Here is a 20594-nt window from a genome sequence, read left to right on the forward strand (position 1 = left end):
TTGTTATGTTTATTATACTGTTAATTTAGAATGTATTTTATGCTTATTTGATTTTACTTTTGTTGTTGTGTCATCTGATCTATATATTTTACTGCTTTGCTTTTTATGGCCCAAATAAATTATAATAAATTGATGCATTTTAATGTATTATTGTAGTTGCTGATCATTGTACTGCTGTAGCGATTATTATTATAGAAGCAATATGAAAAGAAATGAAAGTATAAACAATAAGATTTTGATGTGATTTGAGAATAATTTGATTTGATTTATTTGTATTTTTGAAACTCAAATCACATCATACCCTGAAAGTGAAGTTAAGTAAAAAAAAGAAAGAAAAAGTGCTTAGTTTGAGTGAATTACTCCTACAGCGTTCAAAAAGTGGAAGCTTCGAATAACTAACTTCCACTGTAACCTGTATGAATGGCAGTGCCAGTGTCTAGTATTGTTGTGATTTATTGATGTAGGAAGAGCGGGGGGAGTTGAGACACTTTTTACAGTGTGTTTAACGTTAGCACATGACAGTAATGGGTCCAATTTAAATATGTACATACATTTCAGAATGTGGTACATCCTTGGAAATAGTCACTTTGGATCTAAAATAAACTGCTTTCAAAATATGGCTTCCCAAAAAAAAAAAAAGTGGTCTCTTGGCCCCAGCGAGGGGTAAATTGGCCAGGGAGAGGGTAAGTTGAGTCACATGGAGTTAAACTGTGCGATTTGATTTATTTGTATTTTTGAAACTCAAATCACATCATACCCTGAAAGTGAAGTTAAGTAAAAAAAAGAAAGAAAAAGTGCTTAGTTTGAGTGAATTACTCCTACAGCGTTCAAAAAGTGGAAGCTTCGAATAACTAACTTCCACTGTAACCTGAATGAATGGCAGTGCCAGTGTCTAGTATTGTTGTGATTTATTGATGTAGGAAGAGCGGGGGGAGTTGAGACACTTTTTACAGTGTGTTTAACGTTAGCACATGACAGTAATGGGTCCAATTTAAATATGTACATACATTTCAGAATGTGGTACATCCTTGGAAATAGTCACTTTGGATCTAAAATAAACTGCTTTCAAAATATGGCTTCCCAAAAAAAAAAAAAGTGGTCTCTTGGCCCCAGCGAGGGGTAAATTGGCCAGGGAGAGGGTCAGTTGAGTCACATGGAGTTAAACTGTGCCACTGATTATGCTGAAGTAAAACTGAACATTTTCACCTCATACTATATCACAGGAAGAGAATTTCAATAAAAATGACTTCTTAAAAATATGTGTGAGCCTTGTGATGGACTGACCATCCATTTGAATTATTTAAACATTTCATAACAAAATAAACTTCAAATTGAATAATTAAAAATAAGTATTTAAATAAATAAATAAATAATGGACTGCAATTGACCTTCAGGGCTAATAGTACTCAACATCCCACTTATAAATGTTGCAGGGAAATACAATTTCATAAAAACGTCAATGGCCAATTTCCATAAACAAGGCTTATTTAAAATTTTCAGAACAAAATCAAGCTCAAAACAAAGAACAAAATCAAAAATGTTTGGTCTAAAATTAATGAAATATAATGTAATGTACAGTAAAATAATACTTTATAATCATAATAAGGGGTGAGCCGTTGGCTCAACTTACCCCAGGACCTTTGGCTCAACTTACCCCACTCCTACCATTTTAACAAACTGGAATCATTCAGCAGTTTAGAGCTAACATCATGCTAACAGCCTCATAACTTCCGAAAGCTCACAAATGTAGTTGCCAGTTATTCCATGTGCCTCTCTCCATCACAGGGACGGTAAATTTGACATCTTCTCTCTTTTGAAAGCCGTTATCAGTCTCTCTCAATTCTTCCCCTTTTATTGAAATTCATGAAAACACTATTGCAAAAAAATATATTTGTGGTACTCTCCCATTCACTGCTCTTCAAGTTAACCCAACTATGACGACTTCCGCTGCTGAGAAACCCGGAAATGTGAAAAAGGTCCATAATAATGTAACTAACCATTGCTTTCATGCACTTACTTTACTTTCCTATACAATCATCACGTATTATATCAAATTGAGGTCGTTCAAATAAATTAATAGTTTCAGCCCAAAGTCGGCTATTCAAAAATAACTGATTTTATCATTTAAAACGGTCATGTCCTCCGGTTTTGAGTGCAGTGACTGGATAGCATTATATTGTAGACAAGATTGGAAATGAATAATTGCGCAACAATAAAAACAATACATTTAAAAATCTAATTAAATCGGTGTATATATATTTCGAGTATTCCTCCAGCAGTAACGTGAGCAGGCGGGAATTCTTCTCCCTACTAACCGAAGCCAGATGTGACCACACGCAGACTGAAACTTTGAAAAAGGTAAAACCCTCACAGGCTTACTTTCAGGTCACACTATGTTGCCAGATCACCCCTAATTGAGCGAAAAACTGAATCATTTGTATCAATTGTGGAGAAACTGCACATGAAGTATACAATACACAAATGAAAGAATTGTGATTGTGGACCTGGCAACACGGGCTATAACGGTCCGTTGTCCCGCTGCTCCAATGTTGCCAAGTCGCGGTTTTCCCGCGGAATTGTGCTATTTTAACACGGTTGCCGCGGGTTGAAGCGACCCCAATAACGGAATGCGACTTTTACCAGGGTAACCCTACCAAAAAACGTGTATTTTACCCCCCGGAATGCGATTGGGCTAGTTTTGAGCTAGTTTTGAGTAGCAATTGGGCGGGATTTGTTGTGAAAACCTGGCAACCCTGCGCCGCTCCTGCATTTCAAAGGCCTGATGAGATTCCTCACGTTGAGCTTTGGTAAAAGTAACGTTAGTTAAAGAAAGCGCTGAAAGAAACACGTTCATCACAGACAGAGGAGCGTTTCTTACACGGATGTTCGGTAAGTTGTTCAGTATTTCCTTGGAAACACGATTTTTTTTGTTTCCATCGTTTATAATTTGGCCGTGATGACATTTGGAGAGCCAAACAAAGTCAAGTCTGTGCATTTAAAGGCATCTTAAAAAAAACACTAATTCGATTAAAGATGACATTCTTCATGAAACGCATTTAAAAGCTATTTCCTGTCAGTTCTGTTATAACAGCCCGCGGTATTGTGCTGATGTGACCGAATTAAGTGTTACATTTCGATTCTTGAATTCTTATATTTTTGGTGCATAAGGTCAGTGATAAAGCGACGTAACATGCAATTTACGTAATTTATATTTAATTTATGACACCCATCTAGTCAAGGACAATAGGTGTGGAAGCTAATTGCTACTTTTAATCCCACAAATTCAAATTCAGACGATTTCCCCGCAATTCTGAGGGTCAAAAACAAACAAACTCAGACTTCTAAGAAAGAAAGTCAGAATTGAAATGGCAAGATACAGGATCATTTGCATAAATTTGGTTTATGTGTTATGACTCAGTTTTAAGAGCTAGTCTGACCAGCTAACAGTTAACCAAAGGATAATCGGCCTTATTTTTCGGATTCAAATTAGACCAATTTCCATTTGTATTTTACAAACTTAAAGTTATGACCAGACAAGTCACCAAGGTCCAAGTAAAGTCTAAATTTTGTTTCCTATTTTTTGGCAATAGCCAAACAATTAGAATATAATAATAATAATAAGAATTATTATTATTATACTTAAAAATATATATATAGTAGTAATAGTAAGCAGTAATTTATTGCTACTGTAATACAACTGCACTGTAAAATTAATTTAAATGAACAATTCATATTTTATAGTACATATATTAATCGACTTTACAAGGGGCAAGTCAATGTGACTTAATTATGAATCGAGTTTCTCTGATTGTGACCAGTCTTAAAGAATAAAAATTAGATGACTAACTTGTAAGACTAGTCTAAGCATTTTATGCAACTGCCCACTAAATTCAGAATTGACTTTTCTTGCAGTTCCAAGTTTACATCTCGCAGTTGAGTTTCTCACAATTCTCAAGTGATATAAATAATACAAAATGATTAATGTATGAATAAGTGGCACACACTGGTCTGATTATACATATGGCAGAATTATTCTCCTAATATTCTGCTGAAGTAACTTATGGTAAATGTTACCAAACTTTATGTATTGTAAGACCCGAAATAACTCATTGTACCCAGCAATGTTACCTGAGAAAGATAGAGGGAGAGAGAGCAGAGCCCCAAGAAAAGGGCCCAGCCAAAAAAAGAGACAGAGTAACCGTTACAATCTTCTTTTATCCCTTCCTTAAACATGTGACTAAAAACCAAATGTGAGACATTCAAACTGACCAGTCAGCAAATTACAGCTTTCCTCACATGTTGGATTACAATCAGCATCTCTGTACCTTTAGGAATGCCAATGGCCCTTTTTTTATGGAAGATTTGGGACAGGAAAGCAAAGTCTTTGATCTTTTTCAACTCTACATATTGTGAAAAGTAGTATCAGTTTTGGCTCATTTTGTGTTTTGAAAGTGATGAGGGCAGTTTGCTTCCTTTAACAGTCTGGTGAATTAATTTTGCTCTGTGTGCATATGGTTGTGGAGTTTTGCCTTTTGGTGTGAATAAGTATCAAGTGTCGTTTGTGAGGGACCAATTGGACAAGATGGTGCCTTTTGTTTTAAATGCGGAGTGGACCTTAGTGAAGGTAATGGGGGGAAGGGTGCTGTGAGGTGTAGATTACTGATGTGGAAATGGTGTGAACCAGCAGGGGTAGAGACGAGAGAAATCCTTAAATCCTTTTTTTGACTAGAACTTGTTTTGGTGTTAAAGTGTCCTCGTTTTGAGCCTACTTTGTTTTTTACTCTCTGTGTCTGCTCATTCATTCTCCCAGGCCTCCGTTACAATGGAAAAACACTGGGGTTTGCTGATAGAATAAATAACAGATATAATAAACTTCCAAAGAATTAATCTAACACCAGTGAATCTTGTAATACTAATGGTATTTTGTTACCCTGATATTTTGGTTTTCTTTTTTTTTTCCAGGGAAGTGATTATTCCACTCCTACATTCTGCCTGGAGATACAATTGAACATTCAGTAGCATGCAAGCCAATTCACAACATTCAGGACAACTGCAAAATTTGCATGGAAAAGGAGCTGCACCTGGAGACGGGACGGGCCAAAACTTTTACCAGCTATGTTTACAACCTTACACTGCAAGTCCCTCATATCCTGGACAAAGTGCCACTGGAAATTACTTCACCTGCACAATCCAACCGGCAACCAGTGACCAGATTTTGACTAGTAGCGTTCAAGCTACCAATGACAAAAATCTTGCGCAAGAAAATATGCTTAATTCAAAACATGCATTGCCAACAGGAAAACAGGACTCCCAAATTATTCTGTGGAACATTCCCTCTAATTGCCAGATATTCCTACCTATTAGCAACATAAATCTACAAGGTGCTCCCAACAGTAATTGGCCAAACATGTCACATTGTGCCTTCAACTCAACTAACAGTTTATACATGCAACAGCAAACTACCTCCTCAGCAGTTGATCCACATAATTCACAACAGTTTAAAACAGTGGACACTACAAGTCTTAACGAAGCTATAAGAAATGTGAACACTAGCAACTTGTATAGCAGGCAGCAACATGCAAATGCTCCTACTAATTTGCCAAAAGACTCCTCAGAAACAAGGCCGAGCTTGCCATCTGATCTAAAATATTATCCCCTAACAGAAAACGCACGTCGTGGTCAAAGTAGTTTGATTGGTGGGTACCCTTACCAGTTGTTAATTGCTGAGATGTCAAATGATAATGTAAAGACGCTTTCTACATGTGTGCAGAACCTGCAACCGAATAATGCTGCTCAGAGAGCTGTTGCCGTTGTCACGCCATTGTCTCCTATAGGAACAGCACCTGTTAATGTTTCAGACAAATCTGTTAATATGAAAATGAATGTAACGCCTGCGCAAGAGACTGTACACCATCAACCAAATATTCCACATCCTCTGGTGGCCAACGCTAATCTGAAGAACCAAACGAGAGAACCAAACAATCCAACAAGCAAGCATCAACGACCAAAGTCAGCAGAGCCAAGGCTGAATGATAGACTTTGCAATGTAGTTGGAGCCAAAAGTCCAGTTTTGGCTGATGAATCAACTGGCCAAAGTTGCTGCGCAAGTTCGCCGAAGCTGAAAATTGTGGTTGCAGAACAAAATAAGTCTGTTCAAACTCAAATGCAAAATGAACTGGCTGAAAAGACAAATAAAAACTGCACCATCACAGACAAGAAAACTGTTGAACTGGACACTGTTCATTTTATTGAATGGCCATTAGATCGATTGCAGGCCTTAATGACCGTGATTCAGCAAATGGAAGATGGGGATCAGAAGAACATCCATGAAATTGATCCTTGGAGGGACATCTTAAAGATTTACTGGAACGAGGATTTTCACAAGTTTTTTGAAGCTGTACAAAGTGGCATATATCAAAGCATAATGAAAGAAGTTTTTGTTTACTGTCCGATGAAAGAGCCTGTGATACTGAGGCAAATTGTAAATGATGCACGTAGCAAAGTCATCGAGAATTTTCACGTTTTAAAACAAAACGAAGAGCCACCGAAGATGACGTACAAGTCATCTTGGCTGAATCTTAATGAAAACGTTAATGACATCGACAAGGAATGTGGTCACTCTTGGTTTTATAAGTCTTTTCAAAATTTCTCTGAACACGAAGCACAAAACTTGGCATGTGAAACACCAAGCGAATTGCAAGAAGCCACTGAAAAACCATCATCGATTAGGTGCAAACAATTACCTTCAGAGGTGGAGAACAAAGTACCAGCAGACAAACCAACATCAAACAATGAGAGTCTATATGAAAACGTGCCTGTTTCATTTAATGGACAATCTGCATCTGTGACTGACATCAACTGCTCACCAAAGCATAATTGTCAGGTTACAGAAGTAACCAACAGTCAACCAATTATTACAAATTCTCTGGAGGCCATGATTACTGTTGTGAAGGATTTTGATAAACATGGTGTCCCGACTGGAACATCCAATTTGGATGACCAATTTTGTAATGATGTTAGAGCCAAAAGTGTTGTGTCGCCCAAATCAACTGGCCAAAGTGACTGTACAAACTCGCCAAAGCCCATTCATGTGGTTACAGAAGAACAGGTGATGGTGTTATCTTCTCAAATGCAAGTTGGATTCAGTGAAAAAATGCATAACAATGGCTGTGCTGTCCTCTATAAGAATGTGAGATGCGAGACCTTGCCAAAACGGAGTCAAGAACTTCGTATGCACATGAATGAAGAGGAGACTGAAAAGATGTATGCTTCAGCCACTAAGTTGATAGAATATAAAGTCATTGCTGCATTACTAGACAAGCACAAGGCATCTTTGTTGAACACACCCCAAGAACTTGACACAGTATCAACAGAAGAACGAACAAGCAGGCAGAGGCTAGAGGAGAAGACCAAATATCCAGCATCTACATTTCTAAGGACATTGCTATCAGCTCCTTATAAGCCATCTTTAGCTAAACGTAAACGGGGTGCAACGGAAATTACAGACAAAGTACAACAAGGAGAACACATGTCCTCTGAGGAAAGTAGGTACGATGAGAGATGTGAAAAATCTCCTGTTCTCTCGAATGCTCTATCTCCACCAGTGATTGATCATTTCTATCCAAAGCTTAATGAGCAACAAACAAGTTGTCAACCAAATACTGTTAATCTGCTGAAGGGCATGACAAATCTGGTGAGGACATTGGAAAAACGAGATGTTTCATTAAAGCATCAAAACTTCATTGAAAAACATGGTGGTTTAAAAAGAAAGCATAAACGGTTATCTAGAACATCAAAACTGGACAATGGTTTTTGTAATCGTGTTGGAGCCGAAAGTCCTATATTGATTGAATCATCCAGCCAAAGTGACTGCTCAAGTCCACTGACGCTTAGTCCTGTGGTTGAAAATTGGGAGTTTGTTCCATTAACTCAAGCGCAAAATGAATCCAGCGAAATGATGCCTAACAGTGACTTTGATAAGGCCGTGAGATATGAGACTGATCCAAAACCTTGTCAAGAACTTTCTGTAGAGAAATCTTCTGTTGAAATGGATGCTTCATCTTCTATTAAGCTTATTGTTCTCACTCAGGAAGTGGCTAAACAGTACTTTGCTGAAAATAAAGACATTGCTGCATCACCAAAGACTGCAACATTAAGGCTGGATGACCCTGTTTGCAATCAAGCCAAAAGTCCAGCATTGGCTGATGGATCAACCAGCCAAATTTACTATGCAAGTCCGACTAAACTTTATCCTGTGCTCGCAGGACCATCTCAATTGCAAAATGAGTCTGATGAAGAAATGCCTGAAATTGTCTGTGTACTCTCAGGTGAGTCTGTGAGATGTGAGACTGATCCAAAACCTAGTCAAGAACTCCCTGTGCAAATGAATAAAGAGGAGGTTGTTGAGATGGATGCTTCAACGTCTATTAAGATTCATGTTCTCTCTCACAAAGTGGCTATGCAATGCTTTGCTGGTCCATTAATGCAAGATGAAGACACTGCCACACCACCAGTGGTTGTGAAACAAACCTATTGCCAATCAAATATAATACATCCACTGAACACAATGACACATCTGGTTAGGGCAGTGGGAAAATCTGACCTTTTGAAAAACAAGCATCAAACCTCAACTGCAACATCAAGGCTTAATGAGCATTTTTGTAATGGAGACAATCAGTCTGGATCAGTCAGCTCAGTTGGCTATGCAAGTCCACTGACACTTCATCCTGTGCTTGCAGAACCATCTCCAGTGCAATCAGATGAAGAAATGCCTGAAATTGACTGTGTACTCGTAGATAAGAGTGTGAGATGCGCCACTGATCCAAAACATAATCAAGAACTTCCTGTGCAAATGAATGAAGAGATTGTCAAGTTGGACACTTCAGCTTGTATGAAGATTAATGTTCTCCCTCATGAAGTGGCTAAGCGCTGCTTTGCTGGTCAAATAATGGAAAATAAAGACATCGCTGCACCACCAGAGACAATACACAAGGCCTGCTTGTTGAATTCACCCCATGACACAGTATCAACAAAAGAACAGATAAACATGGGGAGGTTGGAAGAAACTGGTGGAGCTGAAAGTCCAGGGTTGACTGATGGATCAACAAGCCAAAGTATCTGTGAAAGTCCACCGAAACTTTGTCCTGTGATCGCAGAACCATCTCAAATACAAATCAAGTCCAATGAAGAAATGCCTGAAATTGACTGTATGCTCACAGATGAGAGAGTGAGATGCGAGACTGATCCAAAACCTAGTCAAGAACGTCCTGTGAACATGAACAAAGAGGAGACTGAGAAGATTGACCGTTTAAATTCTATTAAGGTCAATGTTCTCCCACATGAAATGGCTGAGCTATGGTTTGCCGGTGAGATGGAAGATAAGGACTTGCAGAAAGATATTGCACTTCATATTGCCACTGAAGACGAGGTGAAAGTTCAAATCCCGGAACTCCAGTCTGAAAAAGAAGTGCTCCTAAAAGATGTGAAGCCAAAAGAGTGGAAATATCAAAGTTCTGGTGGTGAAAAGGTGGAGTCTTACTGTTGTCTGGCTAAATGGTTTCAAACGTTAGAATATGGAAATGGCTCAGTGTGCGTGTGCCAGATAAAAGCTGATTTGAGAGAAAAGGAGATTAAAACGGAGGCCCACAGCACAAGTTTAGAGGTGCAGACTAAAAAAGACAGTCCAGGTGAATGTGAACGAGTGGAAATGGATAATGCTGCTCTTGAAAGAACAGATGATTCTGAAATCACAGACGATTCTGAGGGCAAAAACCCATTGTTGCACGATCCTTCTACGGACAAGGCAAAGATTGCGAAGGACATTTCAAGTTCCGAAGAGGTCTGTAAGGTAGAGACTGAAACTTCAGAGCAGAAAAGAAATGAATCGCCCACAGAATGTGCAGCAAACGTGACTCTTATGAATGAGATTAAGCAAGACACCCCGGCTCCTAATTTGAAGAGGAAGACTAATACAGTATGTCTTGCACTGTATGGGTCGTCTTCTGAAAAAAGAAACAAACTAAAGCGAACTAAAAGATGCAAAGAGAAAGTAAGTTATGAAGAACCCCCAAAAACTGTTCAAGTAATTATAAACTCTCACCAGGAGATTAAAGACGAGAGCGAGTCAAAGAAGCGCAGATGTGTGGAAACAAAAGATGAAGATGCTATGGATAGGCAAGAGAGAATACGAAGAGCAATCTTGCAAAACATGGCTCAGCATAAAATCTTCCCCTTGCGTCCCATTTTCGGCAAAAATGGACTTTCATCTACTTCAGTCAGAAAACTTTTCAGTCCAAATGCTGTTGTGAAGAGTGACGCCCATTTGGCTGAAGGAAATATGCAAAAGAGACAATGTAAGAATGCAACACAAATGTCTATGAATAAATATATAATCAGAGGGAAGACTGTGCCATCCAAATTATTTCATTCACCCGAGAATGTGAGGAAAAGTAAATATGAGTTGGGGAACCCTGTTTTGATGCCATTGGATGAGGGTCCTGCTTTGGAATTCAAAGTATTGCCAAAGTCTTTTAACTTTGAAGATGAAGCTGAACTTAATTGCGCTCAAGGCGACGCATCACAGAGTACGCGAAATGGTAACTGCTGAGAATATATAGTATTACAATTATAATTGTTTTATGTTGTACCTAATGTATACTTTTAAATTCTTGTTCCTATTTCTTCAGGGATGTCAGGCCCAGAAGAAAAAGCTAAAAGGATGAAAACTAGCCATGTGCCAACCCAAGGTATTGGACACAAGATTCATGTTGTTCATTTGAAATGTAACAAATTTGTACTAGCCTTTTATAGGCTACAGTAAAGTTGCAGTGTACCACTTTTGAATACTGATTGATGAAAATAATGATAATGCAGGTTTAAAAAAACATTGAATTTTTAAAGCTTAAACCGGGTGTATTGTCTGAATTGAATCCTGTATCTGCCCATCACATAACTTTGTTTGGCTCATCTAAATGACTTTGTACTCGTTTATCTGCAGGTGTTTGGAGTTTCAGCCACTTGAAGAAAAAGCACACTCAATTCATCCAGTCCACCAATGTCTCAGGTTTATGTAGCCTTTTCCAAGAGTTCAAGAATAAATATCAAGAAAGAAAGAAGGACATTGCCTCCAAGCAGAGCTTGAATTCCAGTGAAAGAGCTTGATTTTTCTATTAAAATAAAAGCAAATTAGCTTATTTTTGTCATGCGTTTAATTCCTGTGAATGATAAAGCTCAACAGATGCAAATTCCAAGTGAACAAATACATTTTTACTGTTTACTTGAACTTGATTATTTGTATTATAGTATAAATGCATCTTTTGCACACTGGTCATCCAGTTCAAAAGCTGCTATTAACCAAGTCCTCCAGTATTTGTGTATGTTTTATACTTAACATTTTCAAGATGTTTGTCATTATTCTGTATATTGTGGTACTATTATTTGGTTTCCACTGGTTTGTAAAAATGTGACAATCTTTTTTTATAGACCTTTTAATAAAAAAAACATTGGTTACTGTTAGAAAACACTCTCTGTCTTTAGATGCCTCACCCCTCCTTTTCTCCCCTCTCTCTTATCACCCCTCCTTTCTTTCCCTCTCCCTCTCACTCTCCCTCCTCTCAGGATTCTTCGCCAGGAAGTCTATTCCTAATATGTACATGTTTTTCTGTATATGTGGCCATTTTATACAAAACACATGTTCTTGGCCAAAACATCCTGTATGGGTATGTCCGCCTATCTTCATTGGTTAAGAGGGTAAAACTCCCCTCGACATGCCTATATAAGATCTGTATTTCTGTGAATAAATTGAAGTATTGAGAATACATGAACTGTGTGTTTTCTTACTTCCCGGCTGTATCTACACTTTAAGAGAATGAGAAAATTTCACGGTGGCAAAGAGAATATCGAGGGACAAATTGTTATTTATTAACAGTTACAAATACATTTAATTTTGCTCCTGGTTTTTAAGTTCTTCCTAGAAGAGAGTGATCAAACAAGCAAACATTACTTTAATAGTAACTATTTCCGAGAACACAAGTGAAATTGTGAGAGGGAAAGTGCATTACATTTCGAGAAACACTTTGGCAATAGACTAGATAGCTTCCCAGACACAGGCAATACCATAACCTAGAAAAATAATCAAATATTTGTTTTGAGGCTCTGGCGTTTTTACACAGCTTTTGTAGGTTCATTTTAAGATAAATATTCATTTTACGATACATATTAAACCTTCACAGAAATAAACGCAAAACACGTATAAATTAAAAAAAGAATGTTGAAGAATAAAAGAACGCTTATGTTTGTCGCTTATGAATGACGTAATGCTGTAACTGAGACCAGCCCACTCTGGCACGTTCCTCGCGAATGAGAGAACACCAAAACAATGATAGAAAGTTGACGCTGTGATCATATTAGAAAACAAAACGAACGCATATGACATATATCTTCGCAGTTAGCCATATAAACGTGTATAAACCGCACTGGAAACGACCAAATCATGGCTACCATAGATTCTCTGATGAGCTTGTGAGTAACATAAATTATAGTGCTACTAGACGAGCGTGTTACTATTAACAGTATTCATTCTGTTCTTTTTGTAGCATGAATTCCAGATCTTTGACTGATGTTTCTCCGCACACAGGTGCGCTTTTACTGTTGCTCAGCATGCTGAGGAGTATGAGATCAGGATGTTGCCTGCTGCTGTTAAAGACAGATTATTGCGGATAATGATGTCTTATGGCACGGTCACTGACTCCAACATCAGCCAGGTAAGGCGTCCCCATCGCAAGGGCATTTGTGATGATCATATCCAGTGCTCATGTGTGTGATTTGTGTTTCAGCTCGTGCACAATGGAACTCACACACTGGATCTGCAGAACTGCAAGGTGTCGGACTCTGCGCTTAAACAAATCTACTGCCTACAGTTGAGGACAATCCTGTTAAGAGGCTGTGCAGATATCACTTCTGAGGGTATTGTTGTAGAAATGTTCTTCTTAAATCAAGAACACGGTCAGAGACAGAGTCTTTTAAATGTCTTATTCTCGCAAGAGGGTCAGACAATACAGCAGTGAGCTAAAAATAAGTATAAGCATGCTTCTCTGCTTTTATACCATTCCTGAAATTCTCCGAATATCCTGTTTTTCCTAAGTAAGGAAGAACAAAGCAGGTCATCATGTCATCTCCTCATATTCAGGCAGAAGCAGGCCTCACACTCGAACACTCATCTAGCACTTCATAATATCAGAGAAATATTGCAGTTAATATACGAAGTAGATAATAATAGATTAATTGAAATTTTCCTACACAGTATTCTTTTCACAAATTAGTGCTGGTTCATTTGTGGTGTGTGGTCATTAGTTGGCAAATTACCTAGTGTTGTTATTGGTAACTAAAGCTACTATTTTTTAGTAATTGAAAGTTTAAAGTAATAGAATTGAACTAATTCTAAAATAGCACTGAAATTACAACAATCAGTTATTAATAAATCAGTTTATAAATATATAAATTGGTGTGTAGTGTAAATAATAACAGTGCCCCTATGGTTAAACCTGAAAATATTAGGGAACTAATTATCAATATTGATGGAATGATTTTAAGGTAACATCAAAGTTTTTTTCTAGTTATGCTCAGCTTTATTTATTAATCAAGATCAACTGGAAAGTTTATTGGTCCCAGAAGAATTAATAATTGGATATTGATCTGTCTAGAGCTAAATAAATGTATATTTATTCTTTTAAAAACATAATCATAAGAATATTACTTTTGATCAATTAATGCTTCCTTTCTGAATTATATATAAATATATAAATAAATATATATACTTTTATTCAGAAGGAAAGCATTCAATTGATAAAAAATAAACAAAAATATTAAGCTGCACAACTGTCAACATTAATAATTGTCGTGGCAATTTTCCATTTCAATAAAGGTATGAGACAAAAGTCCTTTGAAGTTTTATTTTCTTGCAAGAAAAGGCTACCGTCATGCCATAATAATAACAAAGAGGAAACACCCAAACTCAACATTTATACCCTTATCAAATGCGGATGCTTTGATCTCATCCAATCATAATGCATATTCAACATATATATATACATATATATATATATATATCCATTTAATGTGTTCAACTGTGTCCTCCATCATTTTCTAAGTACCCAGGACATCTAAGAAACTAAAATAACATCTCTGTCTCACACTTGTCTTGCACACACACACATCAAATAGATTTCCTGCTATCTCTCAGCTCATCGAAAACTCAAGCATACTGAAGCACTGGGAGACAGTCTAAAGAACACTCTTTAGTACAGTGAAGCAAATAATACTAATTTCAGATAGAAATAAAATTTCCTCCACAATAATTATTTTTTTTAAATATATTCAAACTGAACACAGTTGTTTGAAGTCACATCATTACTGTTTCACTGTATTTTTTACCAAATAAATGTAGTCTTGTTGAACATAAGATACTATATATATATATATATATACACTGAAATAAAAGTGCACTTATTACTTGACTAATAATAACACAGGAAGCAACTGTCAGACCCTCTTTATTATCGTTTCCCCTTTATTATCGTTATCTTAGAATATAAGACCCAAGCATAAATTTTAGACTGAAATTGATATCTGATTGCACTGTTGGTCAAATAAAATTGTTCAAGACATCAACTTCTGCTGTATTTGTCTTTCTCCCAGGTCTAGAGGTGTTGGCATCCCGCTGCCCTTATCTTCAGGTAGTTGATCTCACGGGCTGCACGGCTGTGACAGATTCAGGGATTCGGGCTCTGGCGCGACACTGCAAATATTTAGAAGTGATCTCCCTGCGTGGCTGCACTGCTCTCAGTGACAGAGCTCTGCTGGAGCTGGGAGAGAACTGCAGGATGCTGCACAGCATTTACTTCTCTGGGACAGAGGTCATTTACATATAGCATATATACACTAGTGGCCAAAAGTTTGGAATGATTATGACTTTTTAAAATATTTTTGAAACAGAAAGAAACAACCATATACGAATGATTTTCTTTTTTTAAATATTTTTGAAAAAAAAAGAAAAAGAAGCATATACGAATGATTTCTGTAGGATCATGTGATACTGAGGGCTGTAGTAATTGCTGCTGAAATAGCTTTGCCATCACAGGAATGAATTATATTTTAAAATATATTAAAATAGAAAACAGCTATTTTAGATTTTAATAATATTTTAGTGTTACTGTTTTTACAGTAGTTTTGATTAAATAAAATAAGCATAAGAGACTTCTTTCAAAAACATAAAAAATTTACTTTGATGAGTAGTGTATATACCAAAATCATAATGCTGCACTAACTCCTTTTTTAATAAATTGGGAACTTTTTGCTTGCGCACATTGATGTTTATTATTTTCACCAAATACTTACTACTTTTACATTCACACCATTTAAAGGTAACTGATCAAGGGGTCATTGGACTCGCAAATGGAGTTTGTTCACATAGCCTAAAGGTATTGCATACTGATTAAATTTTTTTTCCATTAAGACAATTTTAATATAGTATTATTATTTTTAATTAATTATTTACTGTTACAGGAGTTACAGATGATACGATGTCGCAGTTTGACTGATGTGGCAGTGACTGCTGTTCTTGCAAACTGTGCCAACATCAGGATTTTCAATTTCCATGGATGTCCCCTGATTACAGGTAGCCACATGGTCCCCGACATAAAATGCAACATACATTTTGTTGTCCAGAAATGTTGTTTCAGTACATCTTTGTCTCTCTTAGATAGATCAAGGGAAGCGCTCCAAAACTTTATTGGCCCCAACAAGATCCAACAAGTGTCTTGGACTGTGTACTGATCACACTGCGGACTGTGACTACGAATCATCTTCAGTACATCAACTACAACACATCAACTCTATTGTCGTAAATGTAATGCACTTATCAAGGAAGATAAGCATCATCCTTGTCAAATTTACTAAGCAAAGCATCAGTGTTTGATGAAAAAAAAAAAAGATAAAATCAATGCATTTTTACAGCATTTTCGTGTTTGTAATTTAATTGCATAGTAATGTAATTTAATATTTCTGAATATATTTATGTAAAATTGTTGTTTAACTACTTTTCATTTTCAACGTTTCAACTGTACTATAACACATAATAAATAAATAAAATACATGTACGAAATAACAGTAATCTGCTCCAGAATATGTTCCATTAAACACCAATTAAGCATCAATTTTATATATTTATGTTAGCATTTTCTTGTAATAAGGTTGTATTTATGTCCATAGTTTGCTTACATGTGAATGCTTTAGCTGTTATAGATCAGGTTTATAGTTGTAGCACCACACTGTGCTATTTGTTAGTCCGTAGTTCTCGTCTTTGACCGAGTCGGGCAGCTCAAAGCGAGACAGTTTATGTAATAATTTTCTGATGTCGTGGCCTTCAAATTGAGCCCGTCCCGGGTCACCAATAAGCACTTGTGTTCCGTGTGTGGTTATACATGTCTGGAGCCACTTATGCAGATGATCAGCCAGATCTTCATCATAGAACATGTCTCCGAGAAGAATGAGGTCCCAGTCATCGGGCTTTGAGCCAATGATGTTGTCTGTCACACAAGGTAAAGGGTCCAAATTGTTCAGTTCACAGTTCATTTTTGTGGCAACGGCAGCAACTGCAATAATAAAACAAAGCACTTTTAATATTATAAACCTTATGTTGGTCAGTCAGTGTGGTGTAACAAACATGCAGGAAGTTGTGTGACAAATAATAAAAGGATAATTTTATAGTTATTAATTGATATATATATATATATAGTTTTTCTTAATTTTTATTTCAGATTTTAGTACATTAAGTTCAACTAAATTAAAATGAGAATTTTTTTATTAATTTATGGTTTTAGTTTCAGACTTCGCTTTAGACCCTTATAACTGTGTAAGGGTTGGTATTTTAAAAAATGGCAATGGAGTAACCATAAGAAAATGTATATATATATATATATATATATTTATAAATAATAACAATACTTTTAGCACTTTTTACTTAATGGGTACACCTTACACCTTAACGTTTCCCCCCTATAAAATCAATTATTTTAGTTGAAAACAAATAAATAAAAAAATAATAAATTACAAATACATTTTAAAATCTTATATTTTTAAATGGTTGCACATTTTAAAGACATTCCACTAGATTTCTTTCAATAATTTATGATAAACTCTGCAAGAAGGATGATCTATAAGGACGTTTACTCGCCGAATTGAATTGAATAAATCACAATAGTTCTTATTTCAGGTATGAGGTGCTGCAGAAACACAAAGCTCACTTGGATCAATGTCATTGGCAACAACAAGGGAAGCTCCAGTGAGTTTGGCAGCAATGGCTGATGCTCCACAACCACAGCCGAGATCCAGCACCTTTCTGCCTCCAGACACCTCGGGGTTATTTAAGAGATACCTGAGAAAACAGTCCCCAGAGCTGCATCGTTAATAAAAACGACAAAATAACGCAGGTAGACGGAACGTATCTTACAGTGACAAACCTCAAATCCACCGTCGCGTTCATTATTACTAATGTTTTGTTAATTGAACACTGTTACCTAGCCAGCGCCTGTCCACCAGGCCAATATATCGCCCAGTACGGATCAGGAAAAGGCCACGATTCAGGTCTCTCCGTCCAGAACCGACAGGTGGGGGTGAAGAGTCTTAAAGAAATCTCTGGGGTCAAACTTTGGGCACTCACTATTTCTGTGTTATCTCTAATGAAGTTCTTTATATCATGCTCTGATCTGACGCTCACGTATCGACGCATTAAACAACACATTCCTCTTTGAAATGCGTTTAAAGTGTCCTGACCGCGAAAACACAGGATTGTTCTTCTGTACATGTCTACAACGAATCAAAGTTCCTCCGGTTTACGTTTCTTTCACATGATGTGTGTCACGCATGCGCAGACAGGCTTGGCGCATGTGCAACGTCACCGAGGTAATCTCACCAATCAGAGCGCTCAACTGAAAATACATGCTAACGTTTTCTAAACTTTGTACATGTTCTGAATGCATAAACAATTGAAAAAACATCCTACAAAAAGCTTACTTGGAATGAATAACAACAAAAGTAATACTAAAGGATGATGTATTTGCCAATTACCACCCTTTTGGAACATGTTAGCATGGTAATAACATTTTTCAAATGTACTCGTTTAAATTAAAAGGCTGTAAACATGAATACAGGACAGAAGAGAGAAAGAATAAAATAAATAATTATCCTTGATACTATTTCACACAAAACATGGAATTACCATGGTAATTTGATATATTCATATGGAAACACGCGTACTTCAAGAAATACTGTTTTAAAAGTGTATTTTAAGTCTGTACCGACCGATCATTTCAAATAATATATATTATATATTATTTTAATAATTTATAGAATTATTAAATAATTACGGATAAATAGATTAAATTAATTTGCATGGAACAATATAGGCTATTCTATTGTTGTTATTGACCGGTAACAGTGCTCTGGCAGGTATATGATAAATCTTCAGCATTGTACATACCTTCCAGAAATAGTCCTGTGAGTTCACAAAATGATTATTTAGTGAAGAGGTGGGCTGGACACACACTCTCTGCATCCTGTATATGACAGTCACCATAGAGACCTGCTGTCATGGCTTTTCTTTCAACACCATTGCCTGCTCAGTAAGGAAACTGACAGAGTGTCAAGTACTGAGTGTGTATGAAATCAAAACGCAAGGAGGAAAAACAACAATAACCAAGGATACAAAAGGTATGTTATGTAGTTTTGGTGATTGTGCACTAAATTAATAATAGACAGCATTAGTGGCACATTTATCGCAATTATAATGAATATTTTCTCTTTTATTATGAAAGAGTAAACACTACAAACCCCTTCTGCCAGATACTGCTTGACTGTCAAGTAACTAAGTTAAAAAAGATTATAGCAACAGATAAACATTAGACATTGTTTCCATGTTGTTGTGCCCCTCTGACATGCTAGGTTCAAACTGTCTGGGTTGTGTGAAATAATTTTGTGTAAAGGCAGGACAATTTGCAGTTGAGTAACCTACACAGTATCTCAATTCACTTTCTAGAGCTCTCGTGGATATGGCCAAGTGGAGAGGAGAAAGAAGAAGCCTTTCAACATCAGGATTCTGGAGTGACCGGGAATGGGACTCTGACCTGTGAGCCGGCACACTCTTAGGTCTCTAAGTCCCCTCACTCTCTCGGATCTTGACTTTTGGGATAGTAGATCTCTTTTTAAAGCTCGGGTATGTACAAAGTGAAACTCTGGGGATCAAAACAAATAATTTTTTCATAATCTTTTACAACATTTTAACAAATATGGTGCTTATTTTCAGAAATCTCCAGCATGGAGCTGTGTAGGCTTATCTGGATTGACTGACTGCTCAAAAATCAGCACCAGGCAGGGCTCGACAGTGCGACCATTTCAGTCGCATTTGCGACTGAAAACTACTGCGTGCGACTATGAAATTTATTTTAGGAGCACCAGTGCGACTGACCCGATCATCATCATACTTGTGATTGCGCTCAGGGAAGCTTCAAAGCTTTCTACGTGTTTTTGCAGCGTCGAGTAATGTATCAGACATATCTCACCAATCCTTCATAAGCAAAGTGTAGACAGGGTGTAAATAAGAGATTCATCACACAGTGTAGAGAGCTTCGTTGATTATAAATGTGAGCTCGCGATGAACTAAGATGATGAGTGACAGCTTTGAATGATTTTTAAGGGAGTTTGTAAATGTGATAACTGATTTAATACAATACAATTCAATAAACAAGAAGTTAATTTTAAGTTACTTACATTGTCTGACTATAACACTATTGTCTGATTTTGCTCTATTTCGTTGTATTTCGAAATATTTCGAAAATAGTTTAAAAACAAAGTCACAGCTCAGCCGCTGCGCATCTCCATTCAAACACAGCGGTGTTTCGTTTATGAACGAACAGTTTTTTTAAACGAATCTAGTGAGTCAGTGATTCATGATTACCCATTCATAAAGACAGTCACTCTTGAATGAATAAGCCGTTCGAATGAATCAATTGAATGAATGATTCAGTGATAAAAATCAGTGACTTGCCGCCACCTGCTGGCAGTTTTAGTTTCATTTTTAAAGTATCTTTTCAGTTATTTAAATCATTTAATATTTCTATATTCAAAATTTTATATTTAAAACATTAATATCATCATGGATTTATGGATTTAATTGCACTCATTCCACTTCTGAACCTCATTAAATGTCTGAAAGTACATCAAACAACACTTTTGTGTTCTTCTGTGCCACCTCTACAAATTATTTTTGTTAATACTGATTTCATTTGATTTTTAACTTGTTTCTTATTCTACTCTTATTCTGTTGTTAAGCTTATAAAATATAATTTAAGAATTTGACAAAAGATGACATACTTTTAATAAAGTTAGAGGAGTCAAATATTACCTCGTAATGGGAAGGCTACTTTTTGATAACATTTTGGATTATTAATTAGAAGGTGCTCCTAAAATTTTGAACGTGCTCCTAAATTTTTTAAGTTAGGAGCACAAGTGCTCCTAAAAAGAAAAGTAAGCGTCAAGCCCTG

General features: G+C 36.6%; 4 protein-coding genes across 4 annotated transcripts in view; 2 read left to right on the forward strand and 2 right to left on the reverse strand.

The window, feature by feature from the left end:
* Positions 1–2771: 2771 nt before the first annotated feature.
* LOC107573628 (uncharacterized) lies at positions 2772–11530 on the forward strand. The gene is made up of 4 exons (XM_016260067.1): positions 2772–2889; positions 4963–10595; positions 10686–10745; positions 10997–11530. The coding sequence occupies exons 2-4, from the start codon at positions 5021–5023 to the stop codon at positions 11158–11160; spliced, it is 5799 nt and encodes a 1932-aa protein (XP_016115553.1). The 5' UTR covers positions 2772–2889; positions 4963–5020; the 3' UTR covers positions 11161–11530.
* A 702-nt stretch (positions 11531–12232) lies between these two features.
* LOC107573671 (protein AMN1 homolog) lies at positions 12233–16025 on the forward strand. Its single transcript, XM_016260115.1, has 7 exons — positions 12233–12519; positions 12635–12761; positions 12834–12963; positions 14695–14912; positions 15420–15476; positions 15562–15673; positions 15758–16025. Exons 1-7 carry the CDS (start codon positions 12491–12493, stop codon positions 15829–15831), a joined length of 747 nt encoding a protein of 248 aa, XP_016115601.1. The 5' UTR covers positions 12233–12490; the 3' UTR covers positions 15832–16025.
* A 24-nt stretch (positions 16026–16049) lies between these two features.
* LOC107573654 (protein N-lysine methyltransferase METTL20-like) overlaps positions 16050–20594 on the reverse strand; it is a 6239-nt gene continuing 1694 nt past the window's right edge. Inside the window, exon 4 of the mRNA XM_016260096.1 lies at positions 16050–16258. The gene's annotated coding sequence lies outside the window, so the exon portion shown is untranslated. The remainder of the gene's footprint in view (positions 16259–20594) is intronic.
* Positions 16181–17893, reverse strand: LOC107573663 (protein N-lysine methyltransferase METTL20-like). Its single transcript, XM_016260104.1, has 3 exons — positions 17574–17893; positions 17301–17431; positions 16181–16649 (listed from the first exon to the last, which is right to left on the reverse strand). The coding sequence occupies exons 1-3, from the start codon at positions 17858–17860 to the stop codon at positions 16294–16296; spliced, it is 774 nt and encodes a 257-aa protein (XP_016115590.1). The 5' UTR covers positions 17861–17893; the 3' UTR covers positions 16181–16293.

Source organism: Sinocyclocheilus grahami, unplaced genomic scaffold (genome assembly GCF_001515645.1).
Source record: "Sinocyclocheilus grahami isolate Dianchi unplaced genomic scaffold, SAMN03320097.WGS_v1.1 scaffold31.1, whole genome shotgun sequence".
Lineage (NCBI taxonomy): Eukaryota > Metazoa > Chordata > Actinopteri > Cypriniformes > Cyprinidae > Sinocyclocheilus > Sinocyclocheilus grahami.

What these genes read in the sequence shown, in the direction of transcription:
- LOC107573628 (XM_016260067.1), top strand. Translation starts at nt 5,021, where the DNA reads ATGCAAGCCAATTCACAACATTCAGGACAACTGCAAAATTTGCATGGA. An exon ending in ATCACAGAGTACGCGAAATG is followed by an intron (nt 10,596 to 10,685) that starts GTAACTGCTGAG and finishes CTATTTCTTCAG; the next exon opens with GGATGTCAGGCCCAGAAGAA. An exon ending in TAGCCATGTGCCAACCCAAG is followed by an intron (nt 10,746 to 10,996) that starts GTATTGGACACA and finishes GTTTATCTGCAG; the next exon opens with GTGTTTGGAGTTTCAGCCAC.
- LOC107573671 (XM_016260115.1), top strand. Translation starts at nt 12,491, where the DNA reads ATGGCTACCATAGATTCTCTGATGAGCTT. An exon ending in ATAGATTCTCTGATGAGCTT is followed by an intron (nt 12,520 to 12,634) that starts GTGAGTAACATA and finishes CTCCGCACACAG; the next exon opens with GTGCGCTTTTACTGTTGCTC. An exon ending in CTGACTCCAACATCAGCCAG is followed by an intron (nt 12,762 to 12,833) that starts GTAAGGCGTCCC and finishes TTTGTGTTTCAG; the next exon opens with CTCGTGCACAATGGAACTCA.
- LOC107573663 (XM_016260104.1), bottom strand. Translation starts at nt 17,860, where the DNA reads ATGTACAGAAGAACAATCCTGTGTTTTCGCGGTCAGGACACTTTAAAC. An exon ending in GGTGGACAGGCGCTGGCTAG is followed by an intron (nt 17,432 to 17,573) that starts GTAACAGTGTTC and finishes CTGTTTTCTCAG; the next exon opens with GTATCTCTTAAATAACCCCG. An exon ending in TGCCAATGACATTGATCCAA is followed by an intron (nt 16,650 to 17,300) that starts GTGAGCTTTGTG and finishes TTATTATTGCAG; the next exon opens with TTGCTGCCGTTGCCACAAAA.